General features: G+C 35.5%; 1 protein-coding gene across 2 annotated transcripts in view; it reads left to right on the forward strand.

Moving 5' to 3' along the window:
* AGMO (alkylglycerol monooxygenase) overlaps positions 1–21,457 on the forward strand; it is a 164,820-nt gene that overhangs the window by 9,348 nt on the left and 134,015 nt on the right. For both annotated transcript variants that reach the window (XM_034402016.3, XM_087892717.1), the window contains exon 3: positions 10,836–10,987. In XM_034402016.3, the coding sequence (XP_034257907.1) occupies positions 10,836–10,987 (152 nt within the window). The remainder of the gene's footprint in view (positions 1–10,835; positions 10,988–21,457) is intronic.

The raw sequence follows: 21,457 nt of genomic DNA on the forward strand, positions 1-21,457 counted from the left end.
CTGTCGTGACTGCGACCACCATGGACCACTGGGTGGGGTAGAACTGTCCATATAAATCAAAATAACTGAGGACTTGACTCAAGAAAATAGCTACCCTGTCAGAACTGCCATCAAATGTCGCCTGTAGGGGAGGTGGACCCCACATCAGTTGAGGTTGCCAGGGTCCCTGTCCTGGAGCCCCTGCATATCCAGGGCCCAAGGGGGCCTGGGGGGGTGATGGCTGGTTCATTCCCTGCTGTCCCAGGGGCCCCTGGCCCATATTGGTTGGTCATCTATGGCCCGGGGTGGACAGCGTGGCTGGAGACTGCCTCCCTCCCTGGTTGGCAGCTGTCCCTACCTCCACCCCCCCGGCTTGGGAACGGGCCGTTGGCTTTGCCCGTTCTGGATTTCGTGCTCTATCTCCGGAACTCTTTAACATTAGTTTAGGGCTGGCCAAACAAAACCGGGTTGACCCAGATGCCTCAGACCCTTGCCAAGTGGCAGCTCGAGACTCCACCCCTTCGGCCCAGGGCTGCCACTCTAAAGCTACTCTCCCCAAAACGGTCTCTTAAGACATCCAAAGTAGAAGAGCCGAGTCCCGTTGAGTAGCTCCACTCGCCTCCCTCCTTGTCATCTACCCAGCGTCTCTCTCTCCAGTGCCGAAAAGGGTCACCCGTTGAAGCAAAGGTAGAAACCATCCCCCCTGAGCCAGCTACTGCCAGGCTTCGCCACCAGTTCTCGGGGGGGGGAGGTGCGTCAGTAAACTTCGTCTGGCTTCATCCGTTTCTCCCTCGTCCTCGCTGGGGTTTGGGGCCCGTTCCTTCGGTCTCACCACGGGTTGCATCTCGACCGGGGCCGCCGGCTGGACGGTCACCCCCTCCGCCAGCATCTCTGCCAACGTCTCCACCAACACCTCCGTCCCGGGGTCCGTTCCCTCCGCTATTCCAAATCTCCAAACGCACCTCCAGGAAGAAACTAGAATGAAGGGAGCAACTTTCTCTCAGCTCCTTGTCCCGCTGGAGACAGCAATAAAACACAGCTGGACACATCAACTGGAGAGTGAATCCTGGTTTAATGCTTTTCATCAGTTACGGAACAACGCCAAGCTACAAACTTTCAAAGTTGGCGCTACGAGCATCCGCCTCGCAGCGCTTTATATCCTAGTGCCCCACCCCTCTCTTGATGAACGTGTGGCTCAGCTGTGTTGGGATGAGTTGCAGCAACGTTTCCGGTTTTCTCATTCCGGGTTCCTCCGCGTCCTAAACGCAATCCCTCCACCGACGCCCCTCCACCATTTCCCGTGCCGCTTATTTCCCGTGCCCCTTCTACGTTGTAGTTTTGTTGGGGATGTGTTACTCTTTCCGATCTGCCTTCCCGTCCTGGTTGTATGTCGGGCACTCCGGGCTCGACAGCGTGATTGTTCGTTGGTCTTTAAATGCTGCCTTCAGGATTGTGAATAATATTCTTTCATTCTAAGTGGTTGGTAGATTGGGTCGATGTCAATGTGTCTGTTTATTGATTTATTGGTGCAAAACTAGGCTTCTAGGAATTCCCTTCCTCTTCTTGATTTAGCCTGGGTTACAACAGTGGCCCTGGTTAGATTGAATTTTTATTTTTTATTATTATATTGATTTCTTTTACTTCTGTTCATTGTCACTGCTTAGTTACTTAAATATAAATTTAAATAAATAAACAAGGTCCTATGTTTTCTGCTTATGAACTGATTCTCTTTTAAGGTATAGAAAAATCTCAACAATATTATTTTGTGAGGTCAAGATGGTTCTGAGATAATATCTGCCAGTTCCTTCAGAACTCTGGGGTGTAATCTGTTAGGTCCCGGGAATTTATTTTATTTAGAAAATGTATATTTTCTAAATAAAATATACAAAAACAATACAAAAACAAAACAATACAAAAACAGCAATCTTCCATTATTTCAAAATGTAGCCTGTTCCCCCCCAAAACTGGAGACTCTAAAATCTTATGAGTCTATAAGATTTCCTTTACTGAAGGAAATCTAAGACACATCCCTGTAAAATCTGAATTGTATCACAAAAGTATATATGATCAACCTGTATTTTACACAGTGAAGTTAGAAATAATACAAAAGGACAGACGCCTGGTCAAACTAAATAGCTCTCAGTTTGGAAAATTTCAACCTTAACTATATTCAGAAGTAGATGATCCTAGCCTGTTACTAAAATAGATGAAAGAGCAGATGTGTTCAGTTTTGCAACTTTTAAGGAAGTATGAGTTAATGAGAAGGGAAAAATAACATTCTGTATATTTGAGAAATTCAAATAGGGGAAGAAAAAGAAAAAGAGCCTGAAATATAATGTAAACATGAGTAAACTAATGTCAAATACATGCATGTAAAATAGCAAATACTATTAACTTTTATTTATTTATTTATTTACAAAATAGAGTTATACGCCACTCATCTCGACTAGGGGCAACTGAGTTTTTAATTGCACTATGGAGTGTTCTATATGTCCAAGCTGATTTGTAGTGTTGGGCAAACACAGGGCAGTTAAAGATATCTTAGCTGAATTCACTCTAGCAAAGCACATACGTAAAAAGGATCAAGGCAAGGACCCTCTGAGGAGCCAAGGAAATGGAAGTGGGAGAGCAAGTCCAGCCAAATTTTTAATAATAGTCCTTTATTGCAATGTTCTCTAGAGAAAGAAAGATACTTTTTTAAAATTAACTTTGACTTTTGTTGCAAGTTTTTGTTCATTCTGAGACTTCACTTTGTGTGCTTTAGTTATGTTTCCCCTTTTCCATTTTTTCGGTACTTATTCTTTTTCTCTTCCAATTTATCTGAAAGATCTTTGTGCAACCTTGCTGGGCTTTTCTTATCATATTTTTCAGAGTTTCCTATGCTTCTTGGATTATTTTCACCTTTAGGATTTTCATCCATGGAATTTTTCTTAGGCTCTCTCTTGAGTTCATTAAAATAAGCTATTTTAAAGTTTAAGACATTGGTTGGATTATATTCTATTGGTTGTGTTTGCATTATATTGAATTCTAATGTGACATGGTCACTCTCGCCCAAGGTTCTGGCAATTCAACTTCCTCTATCACTTCTTTTCTTTTAGTAAGAATTAGGTCCAGTATAGCTTTTCCTCTAGTTCTCTACCCTACCTTTTGGATGATAAAGTTTTCAGCTAAGTTGGTTCGATCTCTCATTTGCTCCAGAGTTTATTTCTCAGTTGATATCAGTATAGTTAAAGTCTCCCATTACTACTGTGATATGTTTCCTACAAATATTTGTTAATTGATTAGCAAAGAGATCATCTATTTCTTCTGCTTGGTTGGGTGGCCTGAAGTATACCACTATAGCAATGTCATTTTTTGTTCCTTTTATATTGACCCATATTGATTCTAGGAGGTTTTCATCCTTGGTTTTGTGCATTTCTATAGAGATGTAGTGAGCTTTTATATATAATACAATGCCGCCTCCTCTTTTGTTAGGTCTATTTCTTTTGAACCGTTTGTATCCTTCCAGGGTGGATTTGATTTAAATTGAGTTGATTTAAATCACAATTTAAATCATGATTTAAATCACTAGTAAAAATCAACTCGATTTAAATCACAATTTAAATCATGATTTAAATCACTAGTAAAAATCAACTCGATTTAAATCACAATTTTTAAAGAGCAACTGTCATCTCTGCTACTCCTTTGACCCACTGTTGACTCACCGATAGTCCCAGCGTTGCAGAATATACAGCCTCATGCTACATAACTAAGCTCCATTTCATGCTGAATAAACTAAATTATTTATGTATCTTAAATAGAAAACTATCTTACGATAGATTTTTACCCCAAAAGTTTTTTATTAAAATAAATTCGATAAAAATCAAAAAAATCCGATTTAAATAAAAAAAATCTGATTTTTTTGATTTTTTAAAAAAAATCATTGATTTTTATCCACCCTGTATCCTTCTATCATTCATGAATGATACCCCACCAAGTTTTGGTAATGGCAACTATATCATATGAAAAACTTTATGATCATTTCATAATAATGAAGTACTAATACTTCATGTACAAATATTGCCTTCATATACTATCACCCAAGTGCATAAACTTTTGCAATGCTTCAAAAGTTTATGCAATTGGGTTCAGAAGTTTCTTTAATTTCTCCTAGTTAGTGTGACTAAACATTAATCCACACTTTAAATGAATTATGAGCTATAGGAAAAAACTAAGTAGATTTAAAAATTTAAAATATGTTTTGTTCCTCCAAAATACAAATAGTTATTCCCATCAATGCCTTTCAGCGACTCCATTGTTAGCAGAACAATGGAGCAGAAACTCCAGCAGAAACTGTTAAAATAATATTTCAGTTGAACTCATTGTATCAAGGGACATTGCAGTATAAATCATTAACAGCTGAGGACCAGATTAACATGGTATTGATAGTATCTTCTCCCAAGGTTAATTCTCATTTTTTCAGCTAGCAGTTGAAATTTGTGACATTCTTAGAAAATTTGTCATTAGCACATTTACTTAGTAGTTAAAGCAGAGTTCCAGGTATAGAAGAAAATTAAAACTTTTTTGCACTCATTGGAAGAATGTGAAAGAGTGATTTTTGGCTTAGAAAGGAAATAACATTTGAGTAACTGTGGTGCTTAATATATTTTTTAGCAAATCAGCTGAATCAAACATGTTTACTTTTTTCTTATTTTGATTCACAAATAAATTATATGACAAAATCCTTCAAAATTGTTCATGACAATATAAATATTTTATTGAAGAAAAATATTAGAAATGGACTCTATCACTCTAATGATTTCATTCATCTTAGGGTTCAACATTGGTATCCTCAGAGGAAAGGTGTATATCTGGGAGAATGTGGATTCTCCATAATCAACAACAACAACAAAAATCTACCATTATCAATATCCTTGATTGCTTCTCCTGTGTATGTGTGGATGTTGCAGGGACAGTAATATTATTAAACTGTTTTGAACTTACACTTTTTTTGTAGCAAAACTTAGCTGTACCATTATGGCCAGGTTTACAAAAAGCCTGACTACATGTGTTTGATTCTTGATTAGACAAGATTTATGCAGTAATCTTCATCTGCACATAGTTGCCACTTTCCTTTTATTTAAGTAAAGGTTAGATAGCTCAGGTGTATCTTATATGGCCTAGCAAATGGAGGGAGTTGCATACCCTACAAAAGTTTGGCAATGAACATTGGATAAATATTTTTTTTTCTTGAAACAGCATGCCCCTTGAGATCAGGTTGTCTCCCATCCTTTTGACCCTTAGGAAATGGGTAAAGTCAAGCCATTAAGACAGAAATATCATAATTAAGACAGGATCATATTTTATGATCAGACTTACATGAAAGAAAAATAACCTACAGTGGCTGGTAAATAAACAAACACAACCTCCTATAAAATGCATGTATATTGTTCTGAATACTTTTTTTGTGAAAGAACAAATTATAAAACTTGCCATAAACCTTGAAGTACAGTGCCTCCCTCCCCAAAGAACAAAGAACGGAATTTTCTTAGGAGCATCCATATGTTAGAAATAAATATTACTAACTAAAATATAAGCATGTTTTTATATATAAGCATAACATATTATTTATTATATTGTTAATTTTCATTTGCTGAACTAGTATAACATAAGCATAACAACAATGAAATAGGTTTGGGACATAATCTTAATAAATATGTGTTTTACAAATATTTTATATCTGAAGTAATATCCTATTTATTTCAAAGAAAGAATATAGAACTGTGGAAATAATTTATGTCCCTAATTTAGGAAACATTTTCTGTTGCATTGCCAATATCTTTTTGGACAAAAGCCAGAGATGGGAATTGTGTGGGACTCCAGATGTTGCTGCGATTCAATCCTATATGTTTGACTGTATAGTAGTGATCAGAGAGGATGGGAAATCAAATCTAATAACATGTGGAGAACAATACTGTGTGAACATGTATTTTCAAATGGTAAAATATCAGTGTGCACATACCACCTGTTTGCAAGTACATAAAGCAGCTGTGTCTTTTACAGAGTTTGCATAGTTGTCTTCCACATATGGCTTCCCATATTTGGGGAAATCTTGTGTGGTTTAAAATATTTTTTCCATATTCAGTGGGAGTAATAGTGGTGAAAGATGGGTTCTGGCAGGCATCAAATTGTTCTGTCCACTGGCCCATCTTCCATATTGTGTGCTCTGCTATTCTACTACTCACAGAATGCTTGAATACAATCTATATTTCTCAAAGCAATTTTGCATCTTTAGGCTTAATTTTAAGTGCAGCTTTGTGATTAGAGGCCAGAACGATGAAGATTAAAATAAAAACTTTTTAAAAAAATATCTGGTTATTAGCTGAAAATAATTTGCCAGTTGGTGTCCCACATATCAATAGCTTTTTATTCAGGTAGATGTAGGCTTAAAGTTATTACTGTAATCCCTTGCTTAATAGTCATTTTTTGTTAACTGTTTGACGTTACAACAGTGCTGAACAACGGGTATTAAGGCTTGGTCCTTGAAGTATTAGCTTCAGGGTGCTCCTGTGGTCACTTGATGAAATATCAGACACTTGGCAGCTTTTGCATGACTAGAGAATGTACTTCAACAACCACTACCTCTTTATCTGTCCCCCTTCTCTGCCCTTTGGCCCATATACTTTTCAGCCACTAATCCTGTACCCAATTGTGGTCTTTGTCATTAGAACAGCAGCTGACTTTTGACAATTCTTTCCTCTTGCTGTTGAGGTGTACATGCTGGCTGCATAAGCTTTTATTCCTGAGTCCTTGCAAGGTTGCTCACATAGACTTCAGGATGGCAAGGGTGGCTGGAACTAGGATACCTGCAGCTTTTGCACTTTGATGGAGGACCAGGATTCAGCTTTGGCCATGGTGCTACACTAGATAATTGTGGCTTCACTAAAGGTTAAGCTAGACTTGCCTTGCCTTGTCAGCAATGGGAAGAAGAAGATAGTGAAGGATAGTTGGGTAGTAGAACATAGAAGAGTTACCTACCCCAGCAGCCATTATGCCTGGCATTTGTATTGGGCTGAGGCAGGAGTTTACTCATAGACCAGTCTGCTTGACTTTGCTTGTTGGAAGTTGGCAGGTATTTGTTTAATGACCGGCAATCCTGCTTAATGATGAAATTGGGGATTTCCAGGGTTGTCATCACTAAACAAGGACTACCTGTAGTGCTAATTACCTTTGAGGTGCCAAATGTGCTAATTTTTGGAGTTGGCCTATCATCACCGTAGTTTTTCTAGATTTAGACAGTCCAAATTCTTTCTAAGTCCTTGTTATATTACACCTAATGACCCAATAATAATTAACAGTCTCCCAAATGTTTGCAATCTGTTTATAAATACCAGTATTTTTAAAATGTTTTCTATTCCTTGTCTTCAACTTAACAGTCTTTTGGAATGGCTTCATTGAAAAAGCAATCAGGGTTCTTTTCAGTGACAGTAAAGTTAATGTGTTATATTCAATGTACCATGTACCATGTACATTCCATGTACAATCAGTCTGGATTGTAAGAACTCATAATATTTTTGCTCTATTATATTCAATGACTTTTCATGCATTCATATTGCAAGAAATATGAAAGTAAAGTTGGTTTTCTACATAAATGCTAATGCAATATCTTGCTAAATAAGTTGTGCCTATTTTTGTAACCAGTCTGGATTTTACTGCATTTAATTATTAAATGGTGAACTGTTTCACCATATATCCCAGCATTTACTACCCAAACTAGTATTTTCTATTTTTCACCAATTAACATTTGTGCATATGGCTTGTTCTTGGGTAGCAAAAAAACCAAACAATGCCTATGGAGCGCTTTAGTTTTCAAAGTTTCTGTATTTATTTCATGTTGCTTTTAGTAGTCATGGTTAGATTATATTTCTGCAAGTAGCTTTATTTCTGAGTTTATTTCAATAAAGTTTCATTGGTTGTCTTGATTAATAATTAACTCTTTGTTTTTCCTCCACTACAATTTGTTTAACCCAGTATAGTTATCATTTATCAATCTTCCTTTGAAGAATCTGTATTTATAGTAACATGTTTTTTTAGCTTTTTATGTAAGTCCCAAATATTGTGTATGCACTATCTCAGTATTCAGTTAAATTTCTTTTTCCAAAATATTTCAAAAGAGAAGCAATCAATAAAATGATTAATAAAATTGGATATTAGATGTCCCATTAATTAGTGGAAACAATTGTTACAATATGTAAAATGCTATGGACATTAATGATGTGCTATAAATAAACAATTGTGAATAATGTAAGAGTTCCTAAATATGGTACAACATTGCATAACGATTTTAACTGTTTTTTAAAAAAATATGGTCAATTATGTAAGCTATTAGGAACTCTTGTTTGTATTTAAACAGACACATGTAAAGTATTTGATAGGAAAACAAATACTGGGAAAAATATTTGAGTTTTCACTTAGGTTCAGGCTGACATTTTAGGTTTGTGTTGAGATTTTATCTCTTATGTGTGAGAGATTTTAGGCTTTTTCCAGTGTAATACTTTTCAGAGTGAAGAAGTGTTGTTAAAGTATTAGTTTTACATCCTGTAATTAAGAACTTAACACAGGAAAACATTCTAACAGCTTTCCAAGAGACTGTTAGCAAATATATCAATTTGTAGCTATGTTTGTATATTAAAAATGATCATATTTGTAGTGCTGAGTGAAGACAGGGAGTAAAACTCTCAGATCTTTCTCACTCTTTCCAGCATCTTCTGGACAGTTTGACTTTATAATAAAACATAAAAGCAGAATGGGAAGAAACTATGACCATTATATGTCACTACCTATGTCAGGTTAATTCAAGACTAATAAATCAGTTGATGGAGTAATAAATTAGATAGTCAAGTCATGAACTGGCACCTGTTCAGAAAAATATAAGAGACTTTAAATCAAAGACAAGTTGTTTTCTTTTTCCAGTGTGAGGTTGACAAACATCCTACATATCTTCTTCTCCCTTTATTTAATGGAGTCTTTATTATAGGACATAAATATTTCACATGTTTTCAGTATTTCTGTGTGTTTAGCTTGACAGATTTCAGTTAACATTTGGTACTTGATGTGCATATGAAAATTTAACAGATACCAAGAATTTATTGTAACAAAATTATTTTATAAATTATATATAAAATGTATAAATAAATTAAAATATCAATCAATTACCTTACTTTGAATTTCATTATCCTGCAGATATTTACTTTTTGACATATTTTTGAATATTTAAAATTGTCTGATTGTTACTAATTCATAAGATCATATTTTCAGTAGTTGTCCTCTAAAATTAATAAAAGTTAATGCATATTTATAAGTATTTGGGTCTTTTACATGCAAAGGTTATTTTTTGATGAATTTTTGTTCAAAAAAGAGAAATTCTGAAATCAAACCAGAATGAATAAATTAATTAATATTCCCACTGTTTTTCAGTGAGATTTTGTCAGACTACAAATAGAGTATATCTTGTTCATTAAAGTTTTATTTGCAATGAGTACAATTACCAGCAAAGTTCAGATTAAATATATTCTTATTTAGTTTTCTCAAGAAGGAAAAGGGAGGTTTAAAGAATCACAGTTAGATTTAATAAATGTTGCTTTTGACTTTTAAAATGTTTTCCCCAGATAAAGTATTGTAAATTAACTTCCATATTTGACAAAGCAAACACATTAATAATCCTGTTAGTATATTAGTGATTGATTTAAAATATGCAAATTTTACTTATATAACTTCAGGTGGAATATCTGTACTTTAGAATTAATATCTACTTTTAGTTACAACTCAGTGAAAAAAGAGGTCAGTGACCATTTTAAAAAATAATCTCTTCTGTGTCTGGATATGTTCCAAAAACATTACCGTACTTAATGAGGCTAAAATGAGAAAACAGTACCCTGTGGCCATGATCCAAGCAGAATCAGGCACTCTTAAGTCTTCTTGATTCACTGATTAAGCATAGGCAATAGTGTCTTTTTTTAAAAAAAAAAATCCCCGCAAAATAGTATTGAGAGAGTTTTCCCCTCTCTTTCCCAGTCCCTTTAGAGCAGCTAAAGTTCCTTTCAGTTGTCTAAATGATTAAGAATTTAGGTTAAGATTTGTGGTAATATTTCAAGTTACAAATTGCAAAAATATGGTGAATTGCATTTTAAAAAACATCTTTAGTAATATTTTGTAAGGCTCTTACAAAGATTAAACGTGTTCCAGGTGTTTTGCTTCAGCAAAGAACAAGTACACCTGCCATTGAAACTTGTGTGAAATTGTTGGTTCTCCAGCTGCCAAAGTGAAGTTAAACAGATATCTTGGTTTGAAAATCAGGCCAGCTGTTAGAGAGCTATGAGTGAGTCACAGGTGGGCCATGACAGCAAGGTGAAACAGGGTCTTCTTATGCCGTCCCTCCTTTTTCCCCATCTCCAACACTTTGGAGATTTGGAATAATAACTAAGAAAAATTGAGGGTTTCTCAAATGGTAATTTAGTGATATCAGACTTTGATCACTGTGGGTTTTTGCTGGGATAAAAGTGAGGTGGTCAGAACATTACAGTCATATTTTACTTTTGTTAGTTATCATGTAAATAGATCCAAGCATTTGTGCAATAATTGCTAATGCATTTTGATCTTTTGGTGATTTTGCTACCATGTTGATCATGAGCAGAATCCTTTAATCTTTTTAAAAACTTTTTCACTTGCTTGATTATAGAATTGCTCTATTTTTTAGCTCCAGGGATGGTTCCAAAAGATCTTTGATGATCTTTTGACAGAGATGTCCACAAACAAAACGCTCTGAAGATGGTAGTCTGATGCATCTCTAATGTGCCTTTTCTGTTTCTGAATTTCAGTGCTATTTTTCGAAGTGTTGAAATATCGGCATATATCTATGTGTGGAACAACTATAGAATGATGAAACTACCATGGGATTCATCGTGGACATGGTATTTGACCTTCATTGGAGTAGATTTTGGATACTATTGGTTTCATCGTATGGCCCATGGTAAGATTTTTGTGTAATTCTTTTTTCCTTTTGAGAATGGTAAATATTTTGAGCTGTTTTCTGAAGGGCTGCCAAGAAAGAAAAATAAATAGTGACGGAACTATATTGCTGTTAATTACATAGTTGCTTTATTTCCAGAAAAAATCATTCTTGGTCTATAATACATGGATTTGTTATTCCTTCCTACATCAAAATTTGGATTTTTCTACATATAGAATCTGTATTTAAACTTCATTGATAACTAGATTTCTAGTATTATTATCTTGTAATTTTAATTGGATATATAATATTAATGTTGACAATAACTTGAAACTTAGTTGTTTAAAAATTTTCCTTTAAAAGTTTTATAATTTCATAAGTAATATATTGGAAAACTAGAATTGTTATGTCATTTTTAGATTTCTTATTTACTTAGTGTATTATTACTAAGTGGCACAGTGACCTAGAGTTGAAGATGCCTGTTTCCCACTTGGAAGGTTCAGAGTTCAATCCTAGGTACCAGCAGATGTTTCTTTATCAGGGTGCAAGAGAAAATATCTGCTGCAAACTCTACATAGGCATCAGAAAGGGTATCCGGTTAGTAAATGCTCAGCTCTACTCAGTTGCCCTGACTCTACCCCAAAACAAACAGATTAAATGGTTGTAAAATTGTTTTTATTTTGTGTACTATTATTTGAATATTACTATTTTATTTCATTTTTTCATGTCTTTTATTTTCCCTTATATATTATTTTTAAAATATTTAATAATAATTAAAAAGTTGATTCCTTAAAGGAGCCACATTGTTTCAATAGCCACACTTGGATGATATGATTATTATATCACAAATACTTACAGAGATAAATATTGATAGAAGAAAAACTGTTTCATCTTTAGAATGATTAGTACAGGTATTTGAATAAACAGAAGTAGGAACAAATATTGCATTTTATCTGCCTGTTCCTCAGGCAAATATAATGGTTGCATACATGTGCCTCATAATGCAGATCTTAGAAACTAGATTGTTTTTTTTTTTTTTCATCAGTTGACTCAATTATCTAGCCAATTATCTTAGATGTTCTAAGTATCTAAGGTATTTTTGTCAGGTTTTTCATACATGGATTAAATAGTGTGTAACATAGCTGAGATGAGAAAATTAAGTCAATGCATTAAATGGCAATTCTTCTCTTTAGAATCCACTTAGTTGCTTCAAATTAGTGGGGCATCTTCAATGAATTGGATGATGCATTTGTGAATTTTCTTTATATAACGATTAATATTATTTGACTTTGTATGTGGAAAACATTGGAACAGCCTCTGAAAAGGCTGGGAACAGATGTTAAATTAATGCATTAATTAATGGAAGGATGAAATTGTCTGTTTCTGATGAAAACAATGATGATAAAACAGAGGATGGTGTCAGAACCAGGTGAGTAGAAGGCAGGGAGTTTTTGAGTTAAGTAGAAGAGGAAGGAGGTAATCTGACATATAGCAATGCTATGGGGAGGAACTTCAGATTTGATTTAGGGAGAGGGTGGGTGGGATGTCAGGAAATGCATGGAGATGAGACAATAATATAATGGGGAGGGGAATATTCATCATAAGAAGTAGCCAAGTTTGGTGTGTGGGTGTGAAGGAGACTGGGGATACGCTTCATAAACAACAGCACTAGCTGACTTGGCAGTCTTGGATTTGTCCTTCTGAAAAACTCAGATTTTCATTTTGGGAAGCATAACATTCATACCAAGATATATCAATATATATCATACTGAACACAAAATTCTGTCCACCAAACTCATGTTGACAGAAGGAAAATCCATTCTGTGTAGCAAAAGTGCCTTGAAAGCTGGAAGTTGTGAAAGTCTTTGTTTCAGTTAGATGTATCCAGTGTGATTTTTCTAAGATTCCAACAGAGTAATATGACAGTGGCAACATTATTTCTTCAAGTAATTCTTTTTTAGTGCCTTTTTAAAAAGCTGACAAAAGACTAACAAAAGCAGCTCATCTGCCTTTTCCTTATTTTCCTATCTATGCGGGGTCGTGGAAAGAACACAATGATATACTGAGCATGGAAAGAAGCACAAATTGAACACTGTATATATTCTGTCTCTCAATTGGAGAGGATCATATCCAGATGTCTGTTTTTTTGCTTCCAACCTGTATCACTGGATGGATGCCAGTTAGCAAGTGGAACAGGCTTGTGCCATCATATTTGTATACAGTCTGGAAAACACTCTTGAAATAGTACCCTTTTCCCTTACACAGCATAAGAACATGAATAATAGCAAAGCATAAAAGCTTTGCTATCTCCATTCTGTTTAATATTTTATAATAGCCAGCCAGATACATACATGGGAAGATTCACAAAATTTGACAAGAAGGCAATAGCTTCCTTTCATTTCCCAGCAGATAGTAGTAGACATCAAGAAGATTAACCATTTTTAGCCTGATCTTTCATACATTCATTTAATCAACTTTGGAAATGCTCTAAACCAGGGGTCCCCAATCCCCAGTCTGGCCAATGCATGCCAGAAACTGGGCCACACAAACAAGTGAAGCCCCATCTGCCCCCAAAACCACACCCACTCCAATTCACAGAAAAAACTCTCTCCATGGAACCGCTCCCTAGTACCCAAAAAGTTAGGGGCTGCTGCTCTACACTATTGACAAGCATCACAAAATTGGCAATTAAGTCATTCATTGGCAAAGAAAGAAAGACTTGTGGCTAGAAAACTACCTGAAATATTCTGTTTTAGACAATTATTAAAGCTAGGTGATCTAATCTGATTGATGGTCAAAATAATTATGAATAAAATAGATAATGAGCTATATCTATAAAACTGAATCATATAGAATTAATCATTACCTGAAAATGTGGAGATATTATAATATAGAAAATATAATATTATCTGTGGATTTCTGGAAAACAGTGAAGATTTTACTATTACAAGTCCACCCTTTCACCTGAAGATACTGAATAACTGACCCATTACATAAACTGTAATTTTTATAAAGTGGAATAAATATTTCATAACACTGCAAGCTACTTTAAGAATGATCAGTCTTTGATCTTCAAACTGAAGTTAGGAAAAAGTCGCTCAAAAAATAAAGATAAATAGTGCAAAACAAAATTACAAAAACTCAATTCAAATAAAATCCAATCCAAACAAAAATTTCAACCCTTCTCTCTCTTTGTCATAAATCATCTCTGAAGACTTTTCAGCAAGTCTTCTTAAAATCTCCAGCTCAGTATTCCCCAAATATTCAACTTGACAGGATGGCGTCAAGATAGTATCCTGATGCTATTTTTGCATATGGCTTTGCAGTGCTACATGTTATGCTCTATAGAATTTGTTTTTGCTATGGATGTTTAAATTAAATTTCGTGCTGTTAACTCTGGTACTTATACATTAAAGCAGGTTTCAGGATGTTTTTATTCAAAACATTGTTTTTATTCAAAAATATGTGTTTCCCCATTAATACGAAAGCATTTCTTGGATGATACAATTCTCAATTGGGTCCTGAAACAAATTGATAACAAATGTAACAATTTGACAATTACAGTTAGCCTGCAGAGATAGGAATGATATGTTAGCAGCCTAGCTACAGCATTCTGGACCAGTTTAACCTTCGAAGTTGTCTCCAAAGACTGCCCAACACAGAGCACATTACATCCCATTGATTTGGGATCAATGCATGAAGTACCATCACCAAAGCAATTAATACTTCAATCAAACACAAGTGAAGGTCTTTCTAGATGCAACTTCCATTTTCTTCTTGCACATGCTGCAAGCCTAAGAAGTGTAAGAATATTCCCAAATTATGAACTCTTCATTTTAGGATTTGATCCTGTTAAGAGTAATTATTCGAGGTAGGTAAATTAAGGACCCGGATTGTGGAGGCAATAAGCCAGCTTTGTATAGAACAATACCGCCGGGGGGGGGGGGGGCAGGCAAAAGCCCTAATAAGCAGGTATATACATAAAAAAGTATGCAGGCTTTTGCTATAATGCATTGTAAGCCACCCTGAGTCTACGGAGAAGGGCAGCATATAAATTGGACTAAAAAATAAATAAATAAATATTGCAGCCAGTGGTATCAAATATCTATTGTAATAAAGCAACTGAGCTTTGGATCACTTTAATATCAGCTTGTTTTGATCCATTCTTGCTTTTGTTAATATACTAGGTTCAGCCTGAGAGATTCATATATAAATGACTGTCATCTGCTTATAATATTAGGATAACTAACAAATATCCTTCGTCAGCAAATTCATATAGATGTTAAATAGAATATTGTAAGGAAAATCTCTGAGCCCCGATGCTCTCCTCACTGGAACAAGCAAATTGTTCACTATGGCCACAGATTGGAACCACTCCCATTCATGTAGCAGTTGACTCCTATCTCTTTGAGATGCTCCAGTAAGATATCCTGGTATTGAATGCTGTCCAGTTTGAATTTAGATCAAATTAGAAAGCTTCTGTTAAAGTAAACACATTTAATGAGGAAATCTTTCTTGATTTTCCAGTCTGAATGCAGGATACATATCAGCAGTGGTGGGATTCAGTTTTTTTAACAACAGGTTCTGTGGGCGTGGCTTAGTTGGGGGTGTGGCTTGGCAATCATGTGACCGGGTAGGTGTGGCTAGCTGGTCACGTGACTGTGTAGACATGGCTAGCTCGTCATGTGACCGGGTGGGCGTGGCTATGTGCATAGGACTACTCAGAGGGCTGAAAAAAGTCATTTCTGACTGGGCCTCGCACTTTTGACCGGTCCTCACACTTATGACCATCCTCACATTTATGCCCGTGCAGCTTTCTTAACAATCATGTCGCTCATTTCACAACTGCTTCTCTTCACCATGGTGACAACATAGGGCAAAAACGTAAAATGTGAGGATAGTCGTAAATTCGAGGATTGGTCAAAAGTGCGAGGACCAGTCAAAAATAACTTTTTCAGCCCTCTGAGTAGTCCATATGCACAAAAGGACTACCCAGAAGGCTGAAAAAAGTGATTTCTGACAGGTCCTCGCACTTTTGACCGGTCTTCGCACTTATGACTGGTCATCATTTATGCCCATTGTAGCATTCTTAACAACCATGTCACTCATTTCACAACTGTTTCTCTTCATCATGGTGACAAGATAGGGCAAAAACGTAAAATGTGAGGACAGTCGTAAGTTCGAGGACTGGTCAAAAGTGCGAGGACCAGTCAGAAATAACTTTTTCAGCCCTCTGAGTAGTCCATATGCATAAAAGGATACAGCAATAGAGAGGGATGAAGGAAGGGAAGGGAAATTAGAGTAGGAGGGAGGGTAAGAGAGGGAGGAAGAGAGGAGGAGAAGGAGAAAGGAAGAGAAAGTAGGGAGGAGAAGAAGAGGGGGAGGAAGAGAAAGTAAGAAGGAAAGAAAAGAGAGAGGTGGTAGGTTTGAGGAGAAAGATTGCTGTACAATAAAAAAGATGAAAGGGAAGAAAGCCAACCCCAAACAAATATAAAGATATTAAGATAAAGAATGAATTGTTAAACTTTAAAGAATAAAAGAGAACAAATATGAATAAATAACAATAATTAGAAACACACATACAAACATACAATGTATTTTCTTTGAACAGAGTATTTGGCCGGTTCACAAATTTAAACAGTGTTTAGTCATTTCAATTAAATTTACAATTTCTATATTTCCTTTTTGTCATATTTATTCCTCATCTATTTTTGTAAAAAACCAATATTACCCTTCATCCTCATCTCTAATCTTAATCAAATTCAATTTTTCCCTTTTATTCTATATTATACCCCTTCCCATTGTCATCTATTTTTATATCCATCCTCACATTGGTTAATTATGTAATATTAGTTGTTTAATATAAATTCAACATTTTAATATAAATCAATTAGTTATATAACTACATTTTTTGTATATTAATCAATATGAACATGAATATTCCAATTATTTCCATGCAATCCAATTTCTTACAAATCAATTAATTATATTTACCAATAATAAAAAACCAAATAATTTACCCCATATATTCCTCCAAACCACAACTTAACCATTTCTGCTTTCAGAAATATACAATTAATAGTATCTCAATTACTACAATTCCCTAGTTAAATAGAGCTTTTTTTCTTTTGTGTTTTAAAATCCTGAACTCTCCTCTTTTCCTCTAAATTTCCCATTGTTTGCACCTACCTTTTTTGGTGAGGAAAAAGAAAAGAAATCTGCCTGCCTAATTATCCAACCTTGCAGCAACAGCAAAGCAGTTTCAGTTTCGTTTTTCAGGATAGCTAGGGGGAAAAAAAATTGCTCCAGCAAGCAGCAGAGCCCTGAGCAAAACAGCTGAGACAAATCAGCTGAGACTCGGGAGCTGATCTAAGCAAGGGCTAATTAGCCTATGCTGAAGCTCCGCAGGCCAATAAAATTACAAAAAAACACCGAACCATTTGTTAAATTGCTGGCTCGCCCGCCCCTCGCCTACCACTATTTATTGGCAATAAATAGTAGTGCGGAGGGGCGGGGCAAGCCAGCAATTTAACAAATGGTTCGGCTGCACCACTGGCTATAGGGCGGCCCTTTGAAGCCCCGCGGTAAGAATTTAAACCGTTTTTTTTCCTCTAGCCATCAGCTGGGACTCCGGAGGCAGCAATAGATTGGGAGTGGGTGGGGTAAGCAAATGGCCGGCGATCCAACAGAGCAGAGAGTGAGGGTGAGTGAAGGCGTGGAAGCTGCTTTCTCCATCCTGCTCTCTTGCGTCCGGAGCCGGTGGGGAACCATGTGGCAGCCCACGTGGATCCCAGGCAGTGGAACTCAGGCTAGGGAAGGGGTGGGCAATTGTGGCTCTTTTACAACCTGTAAAAAGGTTGTAAAAGAGCCACAATTGCCAACCCCTGGCTATGATAGGCTGGCGCTGCGCAGGTGGGAGATGGGGCAGGGCGAGGGGCGGGCGAGCCAGCAATTTAACAGACGGTTCAGTGTGCTGCGGGGCCAATAAATTACAAAAAAACACCGAACCGTTTGTTAAATTGCTGGCTCGCTCGCCCCATTTATTGGGAATAAATAGTAGTGCGGAGGGGCAGGGCAAGGGGCAGGGCGAGCCAGCAATTTAACAAAGGGTTCAGCCGAACCCCCTAGAACCCCCAGAATCCCACCACTGCATATCAGTCAGCAGAACATCAGTAGAACATCAAAAACAATCGAAACTGTGAAAGTGACTTTTCAGAATGCTTTGAAGACTATAGAAAGCTTTGGGATTCTATCTGCTAGTAAATGTTCAAAATATAGAAACCAATCATTTGTGAGGTGAGGATGTACAAATTAATTAGTATTTTGTATGTCTCTCCCTCCCTTAATTCTTAATCCAGCCATTGAACCTTTTGAAAAACCTCCACAATTGTATTAAACATTAGAACTCTCTGAAAATAACAAAGCTTATACAATTTTCAGAAAACAGTATTGTTTTCCCAGTGCCCTTGCAGTGTATAGTAGTACTGTGGTCATAAATATATACAATGATGATAACCAGAAATGACTGCTCTGGGCAAGTTCTCGTAGAGGGATTTGTTTTGTGTTATTGCTGGTGCAGATGAAACCCTCCCTTAACCTGCCTTTCAATGATTTGAGCTGTCACCAAGTAGAGGACCTAGATTGCCTGGAAAAAGTCAGAATACACAGAGGGATTTCAAGGGTACAATAGGCAGCTTGTTTTCTATGAAATCTAATTCAATGAAGCTGTGTCTATAGGAAAATGCATAATATGCTACACTTATGGTAGTAATCTAGCTTCATGCTAGCATCTTACTGTAACTAAGTGCAAAAAATAATTGTATCTGGGGAAGAAAACGGGGAATTTAGCCTGCCAAATTTACCCACAGAAGCAGAGATCTACATAGAGTGTCTGTCTTCATGTCAGGCACAGCAATAAATCTAGACACCTCGACCCATACACAGGAACTGGTTTAGAGAAGTTCATGGACTTGACATGGTTAGGTAAGTTATTTTATTTCAAAGCAATAAAGCTGTATATGCAGAAAAAATCTTGATGCTGTTGGATACAGAAATTAAACTATGTATGCATGACTGTATGTATTTGCTACAGAGTTTATATTCTAATCCCTTTTCTACTTCTCTCAATCAAAACAATTGAAAGTGTCCTTTTATGTTCCAATTTACAGAACAGACACTTGCTCAGTGTTAACCTAGCAGTTCTGTCTTGTCTGAGAACTGCTGGTCCCTGCCTGACCAGCATCATATTATGCAAAATGGCAGTATAAATGGCAGGATACTTCCCTTAGTTGTAAGCATTATTTATAAATATGATAGTTCATTTCCTTTGTGAAGGGAATATTTCTGTGTCATGAGAAGAATGCAGCAATCTCTTATCTATAAGCAACACTGCAAAGCTCCTTATTCAGTCCTAATCAGCAAAAGTCCAACAAGAATTACCAGAGATATCTATTTTAATTTTGATCAAATAATTTTATATTACTTTTGCTTTCAAAAATCTTGATCTTTGTTCCCTTCAAACAACATCTTGGAACTTTATTTCTTTTATTGTTCATTCTCACAAAATCTTCAAACATTTAGAAGTCTCTTTTATAAATCCATAGAAAAAATATTTAAGTCTTGTTTTTGATTTTTTGTCTGCACATCCCTTTTAATTATGAAGACATTATTTTGTATGTCCAGTGTGGCCTATTTTTCCATATCATTCTTCTAGTCTGTATTTTTCAAATGAATCTTCTCAGGTAAAATTGTTCTTCCTTTATAATGTCTTTAAAATACAATCTTTCTATATGGGAGTTACTCTTAAAAGTTCTGGATCCATTGTCCAAAAATATTCTTCAATATTATCCAATGTTAAAATATTTTACTCCATTGTGTATTAGCAAGTCAAATTTAACTGTTCTTTTCCTTTACTAAAAATCTTGAGTTTTTTCTTGTTCTGTCATGAATCCAATCTTCAAAATCTCATCCTCTCATGTTCTTTTTTAAAAAAATTCAAAAGAGTAGCATTTTCTCATTGAAAGGATTCTTAAAGGATAAGGATAAAGATAATAAGAATAGAATAGAATAGAAATAGAATAGAATAGAATAGAAAGAATAAGAATTCTTTCTTATTCTTATTTGAAATAAGACTTTGGAATAAGAAAGAATAAGAATTCTTTCTTATTCCAAAGTCTTATTTCAAATCTATCTGGATCTTTAGTCCATTTAACTTTGCACAATCCAAGTTCTAATCACCTTTTTGCTGTTTATTGCAAAAGATTATTTGTTAAAGTCCTTAAACTTGTATGTAAAACTTCTTTCAGTAAGAATTGAAGGAATTCATCCAGTGTTTTCAAACTTGTGGATCCAAATGTTTCTAATAGCTGCAAAGTAGTTAACAAAAAATTTTCAAAGGTAATTGGAAAAGAACATATGCAAATCCAGTGTAGTTAAAAGGTACTAACTGGGTTAATCAAGATAACTATTGCCTTAATTTCAGAGAGCTCTGAATCCATAGAAGACTCTTGTTTTGCAATCTTCTCGCAAGGAACAATTGTCCAAGGCACTTGTGGCCAATTTGAAATCTCCTCTTATCTAGAAAGGAATTATAAAGAGATAGTCTACTTCATTCTATTGTGATTATCAAGCTGTGCTCTTCAGTTTGCCATTTTCCCCAGAAGTCTGTACATCTATTTAATTTAATTTAATTTAATTAATTAAATTTATATGCTGCCCCTCTCCGAAGACTTCACTATTGCTGAAATCTCAGTTCTTATTAACTAGTAAAAGAGAAAATGTTGAAAACCAGATCTGTATATTTACACATTGCAATTTTGGAAGCTGCTATTAAATCCCAGTTCTGGTTTCTTGAGCTTAACTAGGAATTAATCAATGGGAAGCTCTTAGTTGCTGCATTTTCTGAACAAAATTTTTAAACTCAGTTGTTTAATGAATGAAATTAATTAAATATATTTCCTGCATGGCCCTAGGAATTAATATGCATAGTCTTAAAACCACAATAAAAAGACTTCAGACTGCTTATATTTATACTTATTGGCATCCTAGGGAAAAAGGTAAAGTTCAGTTTATAAAACTTGGACAAAAAAGGATGTAATTTTTTTCTTTTCTCCCATGGGGCGAATCTCAGCTGAAATAACTGACAATTTCTGGACTTACAGAAGGAAATGATGAGCTAAGATGAATATCCAGATGTTTGCTGACCAGATGTATAACGTTACATTCTGGAAGACAATGTTATACCTGTATCTTCTGACTGGAAGATGTAGATACAACTTTTTTTAAAAAAAAATCTGTGTGTTTTTGATTTTGGGGAAAAAAGTATCTTGCATTTCTAAGAAGTTTACAGATTGTTAAAAATAAGCTTGTAACAGGTTTGAATAAGTCAGTGCAGGAATTAGTGTTGCAATAGTAATAGCATCTTTTAAACTCCCTTTAATATTCTTTGTTCCTTATTTTAAATTCACAAGAGGCTAAGCTTCTAATGTATTT

This window comes from Pantherophis guttatus, chromosome 4, assembly GCF_059756535.1.
Source record: "Pantherophis guttatus breed Tessera chromosome 4, ASM5975653v1, whole genome shotgun sequence".
Lineage (NCBI taxonomy): Eukaryota > Metazoa > Chordata > Lepidosauria > Squamata > Colubridae > Pantherophis > Pantherophis guttatus.